The sequence below is a fragment of the Lonchura striata genome, chromosome 5, assembly GCF_050655825.1.
Source record: "Lonchura striata isolate lonStrDom1 chromosome 5, ASM5065582v1, whole genome shotgun sequence".
Lineage (NCBI taxonomy): Eukaryota > Metazoa > Chordata > Aves > Passeriformes > Estrildidae > Lonchura > Lonchura striata.
Window position 1 is genome coordinate 21,751,765 of NC_140707.1, and position 20,406 is coordinate 21,772,170.

General features: G+C 45.5%; 4 protein-coding genes across 4 annotated transcripts in view; 2 read left to right on the top strand and 2 right to left on the bottom strand.

Annotated features, from left to right (window-relative positions):
• LOC110467579 (DNA repair protein RAD51 homolog 1) overlaps window positions 1-15,674 on the top strand; it is a 346,458-nt gene extending 330,784 nt beyond the window's left edge. Inside the window, exon 11 of the transcript XR_014955946.1 lies at window positions 15,176-15,674. The gene's annotated coding sequence lies outside the window, so the exon portion shown is untranslated. The remainder of the gene's footprint in view (window positions 1-15,175) is intronic.
• Window positions 1-19,829, top strand: part of GATD1 (glutamine amidotransferase class 1 domain containing 1) — a 28,719-nt gene extending 8,890 nt beyond the window's left edge. Inside the window, exons 9-10 of the mRNA XM_085581396.1 lie at window positions 600-10,291; window positions 16,516-19,829. The gene's annotated coding sequence lies outside the window, so the exon portion shown is untranslated. The remainder of the gene's footprint in view (window positions 1-599; window positions 10,292-16,515) is intronic.
• Window positions 2,178-8,636, bottom strand: TALDO1 (transaldolase 1). The gene is made up of 8 exons (XM_021549771.4): window positions 8,470-8,636; window positions 6,309-6,432; window positions 5,802-5,909; window positions 5,128-5,259; window positions 4,530-4,705; window positions 4,192-4,389; window positions 2,941-3,086; window positions 2,178-2,426 (listed from the first exon to the last, which is right to left on the bottom strand). Exons 1-8 carry the CDS (start codon window positions 8,564-8,566, stop codon window positions 2,394-2,396), a joined length of 1,014 nt encoding a protein of 337 aa, XP_021405446.2. The 5' UTR covers window positions 8,567-8,636; the 3' UTR covers window positions 2,178-2,393.
• On the bottom strand, window positions 9,829-18,531 carry LOC146767293 (epidermal growth factor receptor kinase substrate 8-like protein 2). The gene is made up of 4 exons (XM_085581410.1): window positions 18,392-18,531; window positions 12,752-12,863; window positions 11,077-11,260; window positions 9,829-10,670 (listed from the first exon to the last, which is right to left on the bottom strand). Exons 3-4 carry the CDS (start codon window positions 11,244-11,246, stop codon window positions 10,481-10,483), a joined length of 360 nt encoding a protein of 119 aa, XP_085437536.1. The 5' UTR covers window positions 11,247-11,260; window positions 12,752-12,863; window positions 18,392-18,531; the 3' UTR covers window positions 9,829-10,480.
• Window positions 19,830-20,406: the final 577 nt, after the last annotated feature.

Here is a 20,406-nt window from a genome sequence, read left to right on the forward strand (position 1 = left end):
CCATGTTGGGAAGATGAATATAAATGGATGTATTTATTGTGTCTGCTTTCCTGTACCCCGTTTCAAGAATGGAGGAGGTTCTGGGAGCAGCAGTGTCTCTCCCTTAGCACAGTGTGCAATGGGATGCAAGGCATGGCTGGAGGAGGAAGGAAAAGCTTTTCCAACCCCCCTCCAAGCTTTGTATGTTTGCACAGAGCTGGATGTTGGAATTAAGAGAACAGCCACCACAAGGAAAGGCTGAGAAAGGTGCTGTCTTTTTTAAATCAATTCTTTAAAGTTTATCTATTGATTCTTCGGGATTTCTCCAAACATACATGTTGTATCTACCCCTAATTCCTGAGTCCTGTCCTTGTGACTGTGAGAGCCATAGACCTTCCTGGGAGACAAGAGACGTCTCCTGATTTCTTAATCTGAGGAGGTATGGAGATCTGGGAAATCCCAGAAGGAGTTTGTAAGCCGGACACAGGCAGAGCCCTTAGAGAGATTCCTACATCTGCTGAACAAAGGGGAAGTTGAGGAAGAGTTAAAGAGTGACTGACTAAAGAGCTGTACAAGCTGAAGGTTTATGTGGTGCTTGGTTTTATTTTTCTCCATTTCAGAAAGGATGTGGACTTTGTGGCTTAGCCACGGATGTCAGGCACCTCACATCTGTGCTGCAGAGAAACAACCCCAGTGCTGAGGAGGAAACACCAGCTGCCACCACAGGAAGGAAGGGATCCCGTGACTGACCTCGTGACCCCTCTTGTCCCCTCAGCTCCTGAGAGACACCTGGCTGTAAGTGGAGTAACTGTTACCCAGGCACCTTTTCCTACTTCTTTATCCCTTTTCACTGCAGTACTTCATTCTCTCTTGAGCACCTTCTGCAATGCTTCAGTTTCATTTCAGCTCCACGGTGTTACTGGCCCAGTTGTGTCTCACCTATGTGAGGGACAAATTCCATACATGTGAAGGTTCTTGCCTCACTCAGGGGGGAAAAAGGGGCATTTATTCCAGAGGCTCCAAGCCTCTGACCAGCCACTTGGATAGCACCAAGTCCCCAGTTTCTGTGTGCCCAAATCCCTACCCTGCCCTGGTGGGTGCACTGTATGGTGTTAGAGCAACCTGCTCATGCTTCATGTTGAAAGGTCCCCTTCCAACCCAAACCATTCCAAGAACTTCTATTGGAATTCTCAGTTTAGTAAGTGAAAAATACAAAATAGGTTAAATTGAGAAGAGATGTGCAGTGGAGGGTCCGATGGTTGTAAGGAGGGGCAGGCTCAAGTTTTTAGTGCTGGCTTGACTTTGACAGGAAAAAAGGTCACCTCCCTTTGGGCAGCCTGCTTTCTGCCTGGTCTGCTTCCCCCCTCGCCAACAGCTGTAGGACAAAGGGTCTGGATGAGTCCCCTGGGGCTTTCACCTCCCTCTGGCAGACTGGCACTGTTCCCAGGGCAGGCTGGGAGGGCAGCAGCTGTCTGTGTCTGACTGTCCCTTTGGCTGGAACAGCAGCTCCCAGGCTGTTCTGGATGTGCTGACAGCAGAGCTGCTGTGTCACACTGCAGGGAGAATCAGTGGCTCCCATCAGCGCTGGAGCCACACTGCTGCCTTTTCTCCCTTTAAGCTTAGGCAGCTTTGTCAGGAAACAGCAAATTGCATCCACATATAAGCAGGGATCTCTTAAAACCATGGAATGAATCACTGAGGTTGGAAAGGACTGCTGAGACAATCAAGTCCAGTCATTCCCCCAGCACTGCCAAGGCCACCGCTATCCCTGTCCCCAGGTGTCACATCCATGTTCCTTTGAAATCTCTCCAGGGATGGGGACTCAGCCCTGGGCAGCTGTGCCAGCTTGGACAGATTTCAGTGAAGAAATGTTCCCTAATATCCAAGCTAAACCTTCCCTGGCACAACTTGATGCCATTTCCTTCTTGTCCTATCACTTGTTCTTGTCTCCTCTTTATAGAACAGGATCTATATAAACAAGTAAGATACACATACATATTTTGACATATATCTCACAGGAGTATTTGTGGGTTTTGTACCAAGAGTGGCTTGTGAAATCTGTGCCTGCTCTTCAAAACAACCTGAAATTAAAAACTTTTCTTCTATATGTTAGGACTAGAAACTTAATTGGGAATTTGAAAATTAAACTCCTATCAGGTGTCTCCTGCAGCAATGAATTGACCATGTTATAAGGCAAGTCGGTTTTAATCTGCATTTATTGACAAAAGTGCCACCAAAAGTTGAAATTCCATTTGTCCCTTTGCAAATTGATAAAAAAAAAGCATGATACAGAAACCTATCCATACACAGCATGATACTTGTACAGGTAAGACATTTGTACATCCACTGAACCTCAGGTGATCCACCTCAGCTTGGAGCACTCAGGGAAATGCTGATTATTATTTTTTCTTTTTTTATTTTCCATTTTCAGTGCTGAACATTCGCTCCTAGAAAAAGAATAAACAAAACACAGCTAAGTAAGAGTTTGGGAATGCTGCAAGGAGCTGCCAGTCACCAAGTGCCTAGATCAGGTATACTGAGTATTTCTTTCCCAAAAAACAGTTTGATGAATCCCTGTGAAAGCCTTTCCACAATCTAACATAAGACTTTGACAGCAGATCTGCTCTTTCTTAGTGCCTGCAAGTACAAACATAATTTATTTCCAGCTCACTACCTGCAGATTATTTGTGTCCTGTATGCTGCTGAGAGCTCAGAATCAGACTTAAAGGGACTTCTCATTTTGACAATTATCCTGATGAGTTGCCAGCCCTGCAGCCTCAAGCTGCAGGTATGGCCCACACCTGGCACCAAAGCCAATTTCTTGGTGTGCAGTGAGGCTTACCAAGTTCACTGAATTTAGGTGGCTTGTCCTACTTAACCTGTCCAATGACCTGACCAGACTTGTTTAATCCTCAGCCACACCAGGCTGGCTGCAGCACACAGGAGGAGTGTGATACCCACCTTTAACATCCTCTCCAGCTTAACTGCATCTGCAGCAAATCTCCTGATCCCATCAGAGAGCTTTTCCACAGCCATTTGGTCTTCATTGTGGTGCCAGCGGAATGCCTTCTCATCCAGGTGGATCTTCTCAAGATCGCACGCCTGAGCTGTGCAGAAGTAGAAAAAAAAACAGACCAGGTGATCAGTTTCTTACCTTCTTAAAATTGTCTTGAGTTCTGACCATTTCTATGTGTTGGAAAAATTTTAAATACTTTCAGTATGACTTGCTGCAAGAGCATTTGCTTGCAGTCTGGGATGTGAGAGTAGAAGTGCTCCTGATATGGCTGGAGGAGAACAAAGAGGAAAAAGGTAGCCTAATAAATCAGTTTATCTTAAAACAGTGTTTGTGTGTGTCATTATCTTGTACCTGCTGCAGAATGGCACAGCAATTCCAGGCCTATTCTAAGGAATTGTGCAACTGCCCCACAGCACTGAGACATTCTCAGTAAATATTGTGAACAATCAGGGCTTTGATTATTTGGCAAGAACTAACAAAAGCTCACTTGATAGCAGGCTCCCAGGCCAGCAGCAGCCTGTGGGCAGCAACCCAGGGCTACAGCTGTACACAGAGCTGCTTTCTGAGATGTAAACCAGTATTCTAATGAGGCTGCAGGACAGGGATTACTTGAATTATCAGAGATTCCTTCAATTATTTGGGTGGAAAGGAACCTTAAAGCCCATTCAGTTCTGCTCCCTGGCCACAAGCAGGGACACCGTCCACCATCCCAGATTGCTCCAAGCCCTGTCCAACCTGGCCTTGAAGTAATGTAATGGGAACAAGGATTCCAAGCCATCGTGGCATAGTGTCACCAGATCAAATCACTCAGTCTTGTGTATGATTAGTTTCCAGTTTCTGGAGGGAAAACACCTCTTGGCATGTCTAGAGATTAAGATGAAACCAAGTTTGCCATCTTTGCTACTGTTCAGTAAAATTTCATCCCTGAGCATGTGCAGATTAACTTTCCTCTTTGCCTGTCCAGGGGGAGAGGTGCAGAGTATGGAAGCACACTCCAAACCCACTGTAATCCAATTAGATCTCAGCATCAGCAGTTGTAGCACTGGTATTGTAAAGAGGCTACAATATTTCCTCTAGGAAATTGGATTTATCCCTAAAGCAGGATGGCGGCAAGTACCACAGCACTGACCAGAACCCCAGACTCTGAACACTGCAGAAGAAAGAAAGTTGGAACAAGCCCCCAGGAGCAGACTCACCCTCTTTGACACTGAGTGTGGGAGTTAACTTGACGTGCTCTTTGCTGAGCTCTGCCAGGAGCTTGGGTGAAATGGTGAGATAGTCACAGCCTGTGAGCGCTTTGATCTGGCCTGTGTTGCGAAACGAGGCGCCCATCACGATGGTTTTGTACCCAAACTTTTTGTAGTAGTTGTAGATCTTGGTGACACTCTTCACTCCTACATGTAGAAACCAGCAACTTTATTGTGATTATTTAGAACATGCTTAAACCCAGCATTTTGCCATAAGAGGATTTTTATGAGTAAACTGTTTGAATGAGCAGATGTTGTTTTCTCAGTAGTGTTAAATGTGTGCTCACCTGGATCCTCTGAAGGCTCATAGGTTTTCTTGTCTCCATTTGCAATGTACCAGTCCAGGATCCGTCCCACAAACGGGGAAATCAGAGTAACTCCAGCTTCAGCACAGGCAACAGCCTGAGCAAAGGAGAACAGCAAGGTCATGTTGCAGTGAATCCCATACTCGGCCTCCAGAACCCTGCAGACACAGGCTGGCTTAGAACAGCACTTTGCTCACCTATGGAATTCATATTCAGGAATGAGCTGCTAAGTACAAACTACTGCATTCCTTAATTTAGGAATGGGGTGCACTTAGTAAGCTTTAAAACCGTCAGCTAAGAGCAAATGTTTCATGCTGCCAAACTCTGCTTTATTAATGCTGTTCCTCTAGCCAAATGCAGCCAGCTTAGCAGGGTATTTCAGGAAATTGTGGCCCTTGTATGAAGAAACTTTGCCTATTTCAACAGCAAGCTGTGGCAGAGCACCTTCCGTGCTCATGACAGACTTCCTCATGCCGTGCTTTCAGCACTGCTGTTTATTCAAGTGCAGAATGCGATGTCAGTGCCTGTGGACAGGCAGGAGCATGCCATGAATCAGCACGCCAGGCACACACAGCCTTACCTGCCAGCCTGGATTCCCTCCCACGTTGAAGAGAGCTTGATGAGAATCCGATCTTTACCAACTCCTACTTCCTTGTAGAGGTCAATGAGGCGCCTTGCCCTTTGAATCATTCCTTCCTTATCAAAGGACAACCTTTAAGGCAAGAGTGGCACTGTTTAAAACTGATTTTTTTTTTTTAATTCTCTCCCCCAAGGCCCCATGGAAAAACACTGTCCTGTTTTAACAGCATTTATATGCCAACAGCAGGTTTGTGTTCTCAGATCCCTCCTGGACTGTCAGCCCTTCGAAGGAAGTTTCTCATAATGAATTCAGAAGCTGAGCATTAACAAAAATTGGCACTGAGCAAGTTAACAGCCAAGTCCTGTGCAAGTCTTGAAAAAAACTGTTCAAACAGGTCTCTTGCTAAATTGAGACGCTATTATCACTTAGAAGAGAATTAGCAAAACTATGACTGGAAGTGTGAGGTTTCCCTTGCTTAAGCAGCAAAAGGAAGATTTTGAAAATCCAAGGTCAGTGCTTCTTGTTTTTGTTACAGAGTTCTAGTCAAACTTAGGGAAATCCATTATTAATAATGTAAGTCCCACTGGTCTTCTAGACAAAAAAAACTTTCTCCAACTCAGGTCACATTTTGTATTTACAAATATCCAGGATAACCCAGAGGGATAAGAGCCAACCTTGCATCTACTTCTGTGGATACACGGCCAGGTATCCTCTTCAGGATCTCAGCTCCAAATAATACAAAAAGTTTGTCAGAAGCATTTTTGATCTGCTCCTCTTCTGACCTGAAAACCACAAAGAGCAAAAGCATTTATGGAAGTAAAAAAAAGGTGAGTTTATACTTTGGTGCAGATTTGAAGATCAAATTTCACAGCCCATTTAACATTAAATTCCAGAGTTCAAATGAGCCACTTCTGTCCTGTCAGCAGGATTAGCCTTTGGACACTTTCCTGTAATGCTGTTGCTTTCCTGAGCAAGGAGGGCCAGGTGTGAGCTGGGAAATGAGAATGCACTTCTGAAAAACACATCTGGAATGGGCATAAGGAGTTTTCCTCAGTGTTGAGGCCTTCTGGGGCAGGAGGCAAACCCACAAGTACATGAGGGGGAAACCCCAGTAGGTTGCTTGTATATAAATAAGGCATTTTAAATACAGGTCTGCTGAGATGAAACCCCTCTTTACTTACCCACCAAGCTTCTTCCCATAGGCAACAGCATCATCCACAAGCTTCTGGTATGCTGGCATCTGAGCCGCAGCAAGGATCAGGGAGGGGTTTGTGGTGGCATCCAGGGGTTTGTACTCATCTATGGCTGAGGAAAGAAAACCAGCCTGTTTGAAACAGCCAGCCAGCCTGAGAAATCAGAAGGGTTTTGCTCAACCAGGTAAGAATGTAAACATTTGTTAATGACAGAGCACATCAGCACCGAATGGTGTTTAAACACTGCCTGAAGGCTGGTTTGTTCCAGAGTACAGAACAACCGGGCTGCAGTCACAATATACAGCAAACTTCAAAGTTTATAAACTACAGAAATTGCCCCAAAGTACAAACCTGTAGAAATGATGGATGGAGAGAAGTAGTACTAATTTCCAAACTTCATCCCAACCAGCATAGCTGAGCTCCAGGAATCAAAGAGGGGAATAAAGAACAGGGGACCTTCCCTTCAAGAAGTCGGAAATTCAGGCTTTTGTTTGTGTCCAACTGATGGGGTCAGGACAGGTGAATTCACCTGTGAGACTCCAGCACCTTTTCTTACTGCTTTTTTAAACCTTTTCCAAATGGCTTCAGTTTGTCAGTATCTGTTCTTCTCATTTCCTTGTCCTACCAGGAAAACACTTGACCCTTGGTCTTACCCTAAGCCCTGGACTATGCCTGTTCCAGGTGATGCCAGGTTTTCCTCCAGCAGGCTGTGGCACACATTGTCTGGCTGTAATCGCAGCTTGGAACCAGAGCAAATGGGGCAGAGCCTCTGCAGGCTGCTCAGCAGTTTCAACAATACAATTAAAATGTAAAAAAGAAACCCCTCCAAAATCTGTACTACCAGCCCCTTCCCACAGGGATGAAACTCCAAGTGAGAGAGTGCAACTGTACTAAAATGAAGCCTTGTTTTTCCACAGATCCCTCCCAGGCAATGATCAGGATCCTGGAGAGAGGTCCACGCCATACAAACAGCTCCTTCAGACTTCAATGCAGTGGGTACTGCTTAAAGCAGAGCAGCACATCAATGAAACTCCGTTCTGTACTGACACCTTCTACAAACACCACTGGGAACCAGCAGCAGCAACAGCCACCTTCACCTCCACCAGTGTTTAACCTGCCAGGAGAGAGCCAGGTAAGGCTCTTGCCTTGTTAGGACTCTGAGAATAACCCCCAGCTGTTAAGAGCAGCCCAGAGAACAACTTGGGGATGTCCTGAGCAGGGCCAGGAGCTGGACTTGATGATCCCTATGGGATATTCTACAATCCTTATGCCTGCACACAAACATCCCCTTGGCCATCCTGGGGGTTTGTTTTTTTCCTGTGTCTGAGCTGCTGGCACCCCTGTGGTCTCTCCACCTTAAGTTCAGTACTCTTAAGACATCTGACAGTGGCTGTTTAGGATTGTTTACTGTTACACCAACAGGATTAGGCAAGCAGTGGAAGGATTACTGCAGGCCTGGGTGAGGGCAGGACAGGATTCAAGGGCTGCTCTACACAACTCGGAGACACCCAGGGAGGGAGGTCTTGGCTCCGATGGACTGAGCAGACTCCGTGTCTGTGCCGGGCCAGGTAGTGACAGCTTGGGAACAAGTGGCTTTTTAATCGAAGGCCACCTCCCTTTCTCACAAAGGAGTGTGCTGGCTCATTCTCAGGAGATAAGGGAAACAAAAGCACTCTGGCATTATTTTTACATAATCCTCTAATGATTGGGTTGGAAGCGACCTTACAGATTGTCCAGTTCCACCCTTCGCCACAGGCAGCGACACCCTCCACTGGACCGGGTTGCCTTGAGTTTGGAAAAACCCCAAACAAGTCCCAGATCTGGACAGGTCTCGGGAAGAAAACCCGAATTCATCAGCACAGCAGAGCCTGGCTTGAGTCTGACAGCACGCAGAGCTGAACGTGGTGGTCAGGGCACACTGGGAGAAGATCACGGGAGGAAAAAGTCCCGCCTGGGCGGATCTGCCCCGGGATGGGGACCCAGGCGGCGCCGAGCGCCTTCCCCCCGCACCCCCCCCACCGGGCCGCAGGTTGGTTCGCTCCCCCCGGCGCGCGCCCCTTCGGCCGGGCGCGCCCATTCTCCGTGAAGGGGGGCGGGAGAGGGGGCTAAGGAGAGATGCGGTGACAGGATCCCCTCGCGCCGCTCTCACCGTTGAAATCCCCGGTGTCGGCCACCACCGTGGTGTGGTGCTTGAGCTGGTCCAGCGCCGACTCCATCTTCTGCCGCTTCACGGGGGACACCGACATGTCCGCGGCTCCGGGGGCTCGAGCGCCTATGAGGGACGGTGCGTGCCCGGAGGGGACCGGCTGCGCGCGCACCCGCGGCCCGCGCGCTCCCGCGCCAATCCCAGACCGGCTGGGCGGCAGCGCCAATCAGGAGCGCGGGCGCGAGACGGCCGCGGCCGGGAGGAGCCGGGGCGGGGCGGCGGGAAGGAGAGCGGCTCTGATTGGCTGCTCCCGGGGCGGGGGCGGCGGCAAGGAGAGCGGCTCTGATTGGCTGCTCCCGGGGCGGGGCGGTGGCAAGGAGAGCGGCTCTGATTGGCTGCTCCCGGTCGCCTTGGCGACCCTGACGCCGCCATTGTCCCCAGCAGAGCTTGTCCGGGGCTCTGCCGGCCCCGGGGACTCCCGGCCACGGGGTCTCCGGTCCTCAGAACCACCCGGGGGTCTTCCCCGCGGCCGGCACGGCGCCCGACCCGCCCTCAAGCCGCCCGTCCCTCATGGCCGCCGGCGCCGCAAGATGGCGGCGGGCAGGCCGTGAGGGGAGGCGGCCGTGAAGGGAGGCTCGGAGGTTCGAAATGTCGGGCACAGCTCCAGCCGCTGAGAGAGCCCCCAGAGCAGCTGTTTTGGGCTCTTCGTTTGCCTAAACTCTATTTCGGCTGTAGAGGAGCTGATCTTGTTAGTGTTTCTGTTCACCTGAGACAGAGAGTGGCTGGCAGTGTCGGTGAATCTGTTGCTTGGCTGTGTCACGGGGTTATGCTGTTCCCTCTTTCTATATGGTTCCACTTGGGACAGCTGCCACAGAAGTTTCCCTTCCTGACAGGCAAGAATGCTTTTGTACAACCTTTTCATGTTTTGCCCAACCCAAAAAAGAATAATGCAAAGGTTTAAGTGCTGTTTGAATTGAAACAGGTTCATAACTGCATCTGGCTTCTTTGCCAAGGAATAGGAGAGCCTCCCTTGTGAGTCATGGAATCACAGATTCCTAGACTGGTTTGAGCTGGAAGGGACTTTAATGACCATCCAGTTCCACCCCCTGCCATGGGTGGAACATCTTCCACTAGACCAGACAAGAAAAGGAGTTCAGCTTGCGACTTTTGTGGTTCCTGATTCTTAAGATGTGTCAGATTTTCACCTCTGTTTTTAAAACACAGCTATCCAGGCCATAACACCCTTCGTGTTGAATGTCAGCCCCCAAACCCAAGAGGAAATGTGTGGTTTCAGACATTTTGCTGAGTTTCTGAGACTGTCAGTGACAAACCATTATGAAAACACAGTGAAAGAGACGGAGATGGATTTATAAGTATAACTTAACTATTTTAATAACTCTTGTACAGTGCATGGTTATATCATTGTCTCCTTTGCTCAGTTACATCACATACAGTACTTTATAGCAGTGTCTGCAGGCAGTACAAACAGATCAGGTGCACAGCTCAGTCGCATGGAAATTTGTAAAAGTGACCTCTGCAGTAAGGTCTGCTGAGACATCTGTTTTAGGAAGTGCTGCTGTGGCTCCCAGTTTTACAGAGCTGTCATGTACACTCCTGTTAAAATCCCAGGTAACTGTAATTCCCTGTGATTTGCTTTCCTCTACACCCCAGGACTAGAAGGTGGGGTGTTTCCTAGCTCAACATTTGTTTTTATTTTCATTGTAGAAATTTTTCACTTCCTGTGCTTGCCATCCTACTCTTTTCCACCCTAATCCAGAGCCAGGGCTTCTCAGGAGGATTGTCCTCTTCATCCCTCCCTGACAAGGTGAGTGCCCTTCTCAGATCCCAGCAAGGCTGTGACTAAACCCAGGATCCCCCCTGGGATCTTATGGATTTGGGGCCTTTTAGCTTAAAAGACACTTCAGAATTCTTACGTGTATTTTATTGCTTGTGTAGGTTTGGTTGCATCCCCCCCCCCCCCCAACTGTGTTTCTTAAAATGCTTTCTTAATGATCTATATGACACTGCTGGCACAGCCCCCCATTCCATCAGGAATTATCCAGAAAAACACCTCCAGCTGGTTTTTCTCCACCGTGATCTTACTGTACACTCTGTTTCCCTCATCACCACACACCTTCTTCAGCTCCTCTCTGTTGAGGGAGAAGAGCTGAGCTCCAGTGAGGATGCCCAGGTGCTCCACGGTCCTGGGGAGACACAAAGTGGGGAGAGGATGGTTGTGCTGCAGGTGGCCCCATGCCAGAGGTGAGGAGTGGGAGATGGGAGACTGGGAGCTGCACTGGGATCATATCACAGGGCCCTGGGGCTGTGCCAGGGTGGCAGCTGTGATTCCAGTAGCATTTCAGGCCATGGGTTTGGTTTGTTGATTATTTTTCTTAAATAAAATGTTTCTAGGAAAGAATGGGAGTGAATTTGGGCTCTGAACATCCTGGTTATAGAGCCTGGATTTAATAGGGTTGAAATCTAATTTACAACACAGGCTCTGTAAGTAAATCCCAGTGACTTGTCCCAGGTGAGATGGTGCCAGCAGCCTCCCCAGCTCCTTCTCCAGGGAAGGACGAGCATTTCATGTGGCAATAGAGCAAATCTTACTCTTTGCTGAATGACTTGGCCTCCAGCCAGGCTTTGACTTCTTCAGTGCTGGATTCAAAGGTGAGGGGCACAAAAACTTGCTGAGGTTTTTCCACTTTGAAATTCCTGTGGGGAGGCTGAATTTTATTGTTTGTGATCTTCTTTAGCAGCTCGTCATTCAGCTCATCCATTTGGTGAATAAGTTCTATAGAAACAGGGAGGAAATGAAATAAAATCTTCAGTCAAAAATCCCATTAAATGTGTTTGTGGGGAAATTGGAAAGAAAATGGGGGTGTGGCTCAGCACTTTTATTAACTCTGTCGATACAGCCCAGGAAAGTGCTTACTTTTGTATTTTAGCTCTAAAGAACAAGATTAAGTGCTCTGTTGGAGCAATAGGGTGAGCGGTGACATTTGGACCTTCAGAATACCATCAGGAACAAAAGTGTACTGAGAGATTGCCACAGTTTTGGAGGCTGGTGGGCCCTAGAGGGGAGTGGAAGATCTGCCTTTTCCCCCACCCTGAGCCAAGAGTCTGCCTTCAGCTTTTGAAACCTCACTTTCTCTTTGGGAAAAACTGATTTCTGCAGTTCTTCTGCAGGATGAAGGATAGGAAGGATCTAAAAAGCTGCTTTATGGTTTCTTGCAGTGTGACTGGGGACTCCTTTTCATCTGTTTTGTGAACAAGTTTACAGTGGGACCAGTTGTTTCTCATGTGTCTAACTCACCCTGTTCCTCCTTGCCCCATTCAAAGGACATAAAACCCTCAACACCCACCAGCTTCTGCTCCAGGTGTGCTCAGGGGTGTAAGCTGATCTGTCAGAGTCATGGCTCCCAGTGCTACAAGGGACAGGGTCTCATTCCCTGAGGACTGGTGTTGGTGTTGGGGTTTTGCTTCAGTTTGTCATCTTCCTGGCTTTGAGTTATTTAGTTCCCTTTGGGCTGATGAAATAAGGGAACTGCCCTGCAAACTTCACAGCAAGAGGGGAAAATCCCAGCCCCTGTGAGGCACCAGATGTTGGGGGGATGGACTTTGTGTTTCTGAGAACCATGTTCCCATTTTCCTGTGCCCCTGTGCTGACATTTATTTTCCTCCCATCACCCCTTGGTTGTTGCCTGATGTGGAAGGACAGATCTGTGAGAATCTACAATTGGAGAGTTGGGATTGAAACCCTTTCAGTGCTCTCTGCTACTTCTAATCAGTGATTTCCTGATCCCAGGGCTGCAGGTTTTGCTCCACAGCGGAACAGAAGTAGCAGGAAGCACAAACTGGGAGCAAGGAACACGCTCATAATTAAATGAGCTTGAAGGTCCCTTCCCTCCCAGGCCATCCTGTGATTCTGGGAAAACTCCAGTGACACTTCACCCAGTGTCACTTTCCCTGTGAAACTCCTGAGGATTGTGGAGAGTAACTCGGTGTTAGGAACAGATTTGTGTCCAGCAGGGGATGAGCAGGGCACGACAGGGAGTTGTTTCCTCCCTCCTCACTGAGGTTAAGATGGGACCGATGTGTTTGAGCTGAGGAAGTGACAGAGCCCAGCACCAGCAGCCTGTTCCAGCTTTGGATTTGAGCAAAGCTCCATGTCACTGCTGAGACAGCACCAGGGAAAATGGGGTTGGTTCTTGCTGGTATCCTGAGCTCTCTCCTGCCCCTGAGAAGGGGAGGGGACACACCTTTCCCAGGAGTGGTCACGTACCTCTAGGATTTCATCCTTCAGCACTGACAGCTCATTGGCGTTTCGCGCAGTGAAATCGTAGCGGATTTTGGCAAATCTCCTGGGCATGGCCGCTCCCTGGGCCTCAAAATTACTGCAGGAGAGAAAAATTGGAGGTTTAGTGGAGGCCCATCTCAAAATAGAACAAAATGTGGGTTCACTGGTGGAACAGGAGTGGTGGTGGCTGGGTGTTTGCATTTGGAGGCGCAGAGTCCCTCTGCTCCTCTTTTCAGGAAGATTTTCAGCCCTTGTTTCAGTGAAATCCTCTGGGCTGGGAACAAGCAAACAAACCAAAGCGGTTGGGGTTTGATATGGGGCTTCCTGGGGGGTTGTGAGGCAGCTCCGGCAAGGGTGGAAGGAAATGCTGCTTTAGGGCCTGGGGAGGCTGACACAGCAGGACCCAAAGGCTCTGATTGCAGCTCCTGGGAAAGATGAGGTGTGAAACCCTCCCTGTCCTGCCCCAGATGCCACAGCCAGGAGCAGCTGGGCAAAGTGGAATTGAAAATCCAAGCAAGCAGAACACACTGGAAATCAGGTTCCCAGGAAAAGGGAGTTTGGATGTTTCTATGCTAAGATGTATTTGGGCACAGGAGAAGACAAATGCATTGATGTGTTAGCTTGGGACACCAGAATATACGGTTTTCAAAGCTGAATTGGCTTTTTGTTTGAAGAGAGACAAAATTAATATGGTAGATTGTTGAAAATGGTGAAAAAGTGGAATGAAAGATTCTTTTTGACCCAAACTGAAAAGTTTTACTTCGTTTTGTTTTGTTTTGTGTTGCCTGGCTTAGGGAAATTTAGCAGATCTCATCTTTTTCTTCTCCATGAGTGAAGTGTTATCTTTTTAATTCAAAAAACATTTGCTGTAGGGAAAAACAGTCTTGCTTTGTGAAAGGACAAGTAGAAACAATTTTAATGCGCTTCCCATGGAACCTTTTGCTTATGAAATGTAACATGCACAGATACCTGATGCCATATTTACAGGGGCTCAGGTTCTCCTTCAGTTTAGGTCAAGTTGCTGTAACTCAGGGCCATCAGTGCTTCCAGCACTGCCAGCAATTGTTTTTCCCTTTCTGACCTACTGGGTTTGGCCACTGATTTGAAATCCATGTACTGAGGAAGCTCTTCTTGTGAAGGTTCATTGTAAACCTGCAAAACGGGTTGTTGGAAAATAAGCCCATTATGCTTAATTTAAATTAATTTTCTTGCCCTCATTAGCTGTGTTAGGTGGTCAGAAGGAGGTTGAAACCTCTAGTTTAGTGTTGGATACCACAGCAGTGCTTGCAGGGTTGTCTTTAGCTCATGTGCTTTGGGACAGCTCTTGGTCTGGTTATACCCCTGTAGAACATTTTAGTTGTCATTCCACAGTGCGGGAGAGCTTGGAGGAGTCAAACTGAATCCAGCAGGCCAGGGAGGGGTTGCTGCCTTTGTCCAGCAGTGCCCTGAAGGCCGGGAGGAGAAGGAAATCCCAGGTAGGTTGGAATTCTTTCTGTGGCATTCCAGAAGGTAACTGAGTCAGGAGGGAGGAGTTTGAGGCCAGTGTGTGCTTTGTGTGCACCTGGACTGTGCAAGGGGACCTGTGCTGAAGGTTGTGGTCCTGCTGGGGCTTTCAGGACACTTCTCTGCAGCCAAGAGCCGAGGTGTAAATAACTGTAGTACTGAGGGGTGGCTCTTCCTGCTAAGATGGGGTCTCCTGGCTGGAAAACTTATTCAGGCTACCGTGAAAAGAGCAGGAGCACAGCAGGAAAAATGTGTCTCCCAGGGCTGTCATTTGGCAAATTAACAATTCACTTGCAATTTTTCTTTTCTGATGTGTTATCCGTAAGGAAAATTTGTAAGAAATTCATCTCTCCTCTCCTCTCCTCTCCTCTCCTCTCCTCTCCTCTCCTCTCCTCTCCTCTCCTCTCCTCTCCTCTCCTCTCCTCTCCTCTCCTCTCCTCTCCTCTCCTCTCCTCTCCTCTCCTCTCCTCTCCTCTCCTCTCCTCTCCTCTCCTCTCCTCTCCTCCCCTCCCCATGGGGTTACACTGCTGCTGTCTGGGGAGATGCCACCTTGTAGAAGGCACCTGATCATTTCTGTTCCAAGAGTCCATCTTGCTGTTTATGGTTTGCCCGTGCTGAGAGAGGTGGAAATGTTTCCCTACATGTGTTGTCTGCCGGTCATTAAAAACAGACTCCATCTTCTCATGTAAACTAAATTCTCCTTATTTTTCCCAACCTCACTGAGAAAACTGGAATTGGAGAAGAGAAATTATCCTAATTCTTCCCCTGCTCCACATTCCATCTGTACCACTTGATGTTCCTACCAGGACACGCTACAGCAGAGTCTTGGTGGCCACAGTTGGGAACTGGGAGCAAAGCTGAAGGGTTTGTCCACTAAGAGGAGTGGTGATTTATAAACCAAAGCAGAGTGGTATTCCACACGAGGATTTGGGATTGGTGATGGTCCCAATCCATCATCTTTCTGTTCATTTTCCTTTGGATGCTGCCATCTGCTGGGCTGGGGGAGCTGTTCCTTTACATTTCTGTTTAATTTTCCGTATTCTGTTAATTCTCTGGAAATCTGCTTTTAATAAAAAGGCTCCTGAGGATATTGATGATGTCCCAGGTTCCTGGGATTCACAGGTGTGTGTTCAGACCCAGGATTGTTCTGGCTGGCAGAAGCTGCACCAATCTCCAGGAATCTCAGTCTGGGTTTATCTTTTCTCCCAATTCTCCTCAGTTTGGGGGTGCAGCGCAGCCCTGTCCTGTGGACCCCTGAAAGAGCCCTGAAAGTTTTGGGGTTAAAAATATTCTTTTCTATTCTGCAATATTTCTCTAGAATTCAATTAAAAATAATAAAACTGTATCAAGGTGGCTTTAACTGGTCCATTTGCATTGGTTAATTAAAGCAGATCACTGAGAAGGAGCTTGAGCACCCCTTGGTTGGAGCTGGCAGTTCTTTATTGTCTTTTCATTCTTTGAATTTATTTTAATTATTTCTTAAGCAATTGCTACAATTAAGATACACAGTGAGGAGAACAGCATTGCTGCCCGCTGGATTGGGAAATCCAAGTGCAAATCCTTGGAGAGATTGAGGGGATGGGGAGCTGAGCCTCAAGGCTGGATTTTGGCAGCAGGAATTGGGTGAGGAGGGGAGATCCCCCAAAATTGGTTAAATCCAATTCTGCTGGGTTTGGGTGCCCTCACCCCAAAAAAGGATCCTGGTTAAAGGGGACTTGGGGAAGCAGTGGGATGTGTTAAGAGTCAGCTTAACTAGGTTCTTTACAATAAAAGCAGAACTCCTCCAAGTAGCAGCATGTGCTATTACACTGCTGCATCATACTTCTGAGATGTCAAAGATAACTTGATCCTCAAAAGTTCACTGGACAAATGTGTGTACAGATTTTTTTTTTTTTTTTAATAATTAGAAGGCTGTAAAGCAATATTTCCTTTGCCTGACTGGCAAGTTAATGATCTGCGCTTCTCACACATCAAGACAGGCTAAAGAAAATTGAAACTAGCCAAAGACTTGAAATACCCATCACCAGCCTTAAGGGGCTTGTTTCCAAATAAGTATAGAAATTCAAGCTTTGAGGGGTTTGGCAGAGTGATGCATTTGTCATTTAAGCACAGCATAATCCTCTTGTGAGTGATGTTGTGTGACACACAGCAACATGGCATATCTAAATGTTAAAGCACCAGCTCTTCACTGAACTAGCTCACAGTTATTGGCACCTTGGTAAGCTGCAAGCATTTCATACTTCCAGGAAAAAAGGAAGCAGAAGATTGGTGTGGCAGAAATAAAGGAAATGTCCATGAGTACTATGTACTTCCAGGAACAAAAGGAAACATCAGCTGACCATTGGGAATACAACCAAACTGTGCCATTTCACCCTCATCTCCTATGAGGCCGATGGGATTCATCCCAGGGTACTGCAAGAGCCAGCTGATGTTACTGCAACACCTCTCTCTGTATTTTTGAAAACTCTTCATAGTCCAGAGAGCTTCCACCTGACTGAAAAGTGGCAAAAGTTCAAGAAGAGTGAGAAGGAAGACCCTGGTAATTACAGGTTTGTCAGTCTCTCTTCAGTGCCTGGTAAAATCAGGGAGAAGGTTACTCTGTCAATCTTGGGCTCTTACTCATCAGATTCCAGTATATCATAGTTGGGATGCATCCCATGCTTGATCAACAAGTTTAGAGAACATACTCAATAAACAGATATGAACCAATCTGCTCCTATTTTTCCTAATTATCAAAGGTTTCTTCCTAATTATCCAAGTTCACAGCTATGTACAGTCACTCAGAAATGATCATACTCTAATGCCATTAACCTCAAATTCTACGTACTGTAGAAAATTTCAGTTTATAAAATACTTTGAATAAGTTTGTCCCCCCCCTGCCATTACATTAAACAAAAAAAAAAAATAATTTTCTACAATCATAATACAAGGAAAGCATGTTTTAAACCAAATTTCCCATGGAATACAGCTGGTGAGCAGAGGAGGACACAGCTAGCCTAAAACCTAGGATAACCTAGATCCTCACTTACCTATAATCTGTATTTTCATTATAACGGATATATCCTGATATCCATAGGCTTCAGCTGGGCTGATTATAATGTTGAAACATTCAGAGTGTATTTTTTTATTTGGAAGTAGAAAGGCAAAATACAATTTAAGAAAAAGAAGTTCTATTGTTCATAGAAGAGCCTAGCAGTCACCTATGAAATATAAAGCTCAACCTTGATTTCTCCTCAGAACGAGTGAACTCAAATCCATGTCTTCCATTTTCCCTAAGAATGCATTAAGAAGCAAGCTGGAAACTATTCTAGAATATTCAGCAAAGTTGCATTATTGCAAAAAAAATAATTCAAGGATTCTTGGGCCCAGTAGAAGGATCACATTTGACAGAGCAACAAAGTATCTCATTAATGATTCTTACATTTGTTATTGGTGATAGAAATTTTACTGGAAGCTAAACCAAAAACTTGAGTTATTCTTCAGCTCAGACAGATACTCTATTGAGTAGAATATAGAAATAGCACTCATTTTCTTGATGGCATAAATACAATTACATATGCCTTGAAAACTGCTTTCCACATATTTACTCAAAAGAAGAACAAATCCATTAGCTTCTAGTGCTCAATTTGTCAAAATTGAGAATGTTTTAATCATACTGGGGAACTTTCAGCTACAAAAACAAGCCAAAAATGGACTCCACATGCCAACAGAAAGCATTTGCAAGCATTTTCAGAACTGCAACTTAGACATGTGTCTTTGACAAAAGTTATGCCTTTAAAGGCCTGATCTTTTGGGACTATCAATAAAATTCAGGCTTTTACTCTAAAATACTGAAAATATAAAAGCAGAAGCCCGCAATGAAAATACAAAAAGCATAAAATCCAAAATGTTTCAATATGCTACATTCTTCCACCATTATCTGACAGTGGGTTGGTGCTTATGAAGGATTAAAGGCCAAATAAGGCCTGCAATGTTTAGCAGAAACAAAGACAGCATGCCAGGAAACATGTCCCATTTCTGCCTCCTCTAGTCTTACTTTCAATACACCATGTTACAAGGAAACAGGCATGGCATTTTTTCATGTTTTTACCCATTAAACCAAATCCTATAGTGCAAACTTACCACATAGAAAGGTGGTACCAAACTGAGATCCTCATGTAGGTGCTGAAATGTCTAATTTCTCACTCCCTGATACAGCTCCAGGTATGAAACCATTCCACAGAATTTGTTACAATCTGCTGGATTATGATATTTCTCTGCCTTTATGGTAGAAAGTATTTTAAGGCTAACTTTTGCGAACATACAAATTAACCTCACACCTGACAACAGCATTACATGAAGTGGAGAATGATCTGTTTTCTCTACTCACAGTTGGCAGCTCCAACAAATTAAAATCTTGTTTGTGAAACACCTAGCAGAGAATTTTACACCTTGCAAAAATAGCAGCACTTGACATGAGACCATGAACAGACCTAGAGAGGCAATGTGACAGGAAGTTAATTTAAAAACTCCTCCAATTACATGTTCTTACCTCAGGTAATTAGATAATTGCCTGAGTAGTAAACATGTCTAAGAGAGTAAACAATTGGAGTAACAAGGAGACAAATACTGTCACTGTTAAATGGAAAGTTAATTTAAAATCAGCTGCTCTATAAGCAAAACCCATTTTAAAATGGTGTGTTGATACTATTAAGTGAAAGACAAATATTTGGCATTAAACATGCTCAAACTGTTCATACTGCAAAATAACATTATTAATAAATAACTGAATAAATCTGAATGAAGCTCAGTCTGGTGCCTCCGAGAAACTAAAGCCTCATTACCAATAAAACTATTTGCTATCTAAAACTAATTAGTAGTTGGTGATTGTAGCCTGCTGGCACTAGGAAGCTGATTAACATTCCTCAGGAACCAACAGGGCTGGCTTTGGGAGGAGAGGGGTATTTCCCTCTTGCTTTAGACTCAAAGAACAGAAAGAGAATTAAATATTTAATACCTGTGATCATTGCAGCTCAGTTTCTTTCATTAATCTGTATAATGGACTGGTATTTGATGTACTTGAGGCATTTTCATTGCTTGATATATGTTTGGTTCAGAATTTTTCACCTGGTTGGATGACAGAAATATAAATCTTAAAGTGCAATTAAATATTTTATTACCATTGTTTAAATAAATACTGGATTAACTTGTCAAAGCAGATTTCACTGGCATGCTAGAACAGCATTTTGTTTTTTCTTTATGAATGTAACCTATGCCTAAATACTGTGATCCTTAGTATAATTACTTTAAATAGTGCTGGATGCATTCAGGGCAGAGGGATGGACCAATTACTGAGTATTACACAGAAAACAGTTTTTTAAATTTCCTTAATAATTTGCTATGTGACCCTTTCCCTTCTTGTTTAACTGAAGAATGAGTCCATTTAAAAATCCTACACTGAAGTTTAGGTTAAACTTCAATTCCATACCAGAAGAAAGCCCTGCAGTGTGTCATAAGTCCAAGCTTCTAATTCAGAGGACATAGTAAGAGCCAGATCTGCAAATAAACTTTCAACAACTGAGATATCTGTATTGGAAAATTTTCTTTCTGCTACTATCCAGCCACCTCGTAAACCTGTGTTATAAATAATCCATGCCCAATGTAAACACCTAACACAGTAATAGCTCACATGAGCAAGGGGTGAAGCTTCATTTGTATCTCTGCTGGTTCCATAGGGTGAGATACACATTTCTGTACATATATATGAATATGCACAGACTCAGTTAAAGTATGGAGAGAAGACAGATCTGTTGACTCAGCTGAAAACAAAGCAGAGTTATTTTTCTATTCTTGTTTTGGTTAATATTCTGAAACATTACACTGAGAGCTGAGACAAGACAGTGCACTACTGACCTCCAGTGAACCAGGTGCTCAGCACCATGACCAAAATCCTCAAGGCTGCTGCTTTAGTGTCATTATTTTCCTTTGTCTGGGTGGGAGATTATCCCCTCTAACTTAATGAACTGGCAGAAAACTAACATTTGTGCAAACATAAGTACACAAAAATATACTACACCAGCATTAGAAAGAACACAAATTTTTGACAGAAGAAGAAAAGTTATTTAAAGCAACAAGTAATATGGCACAAAGGAAAAGCA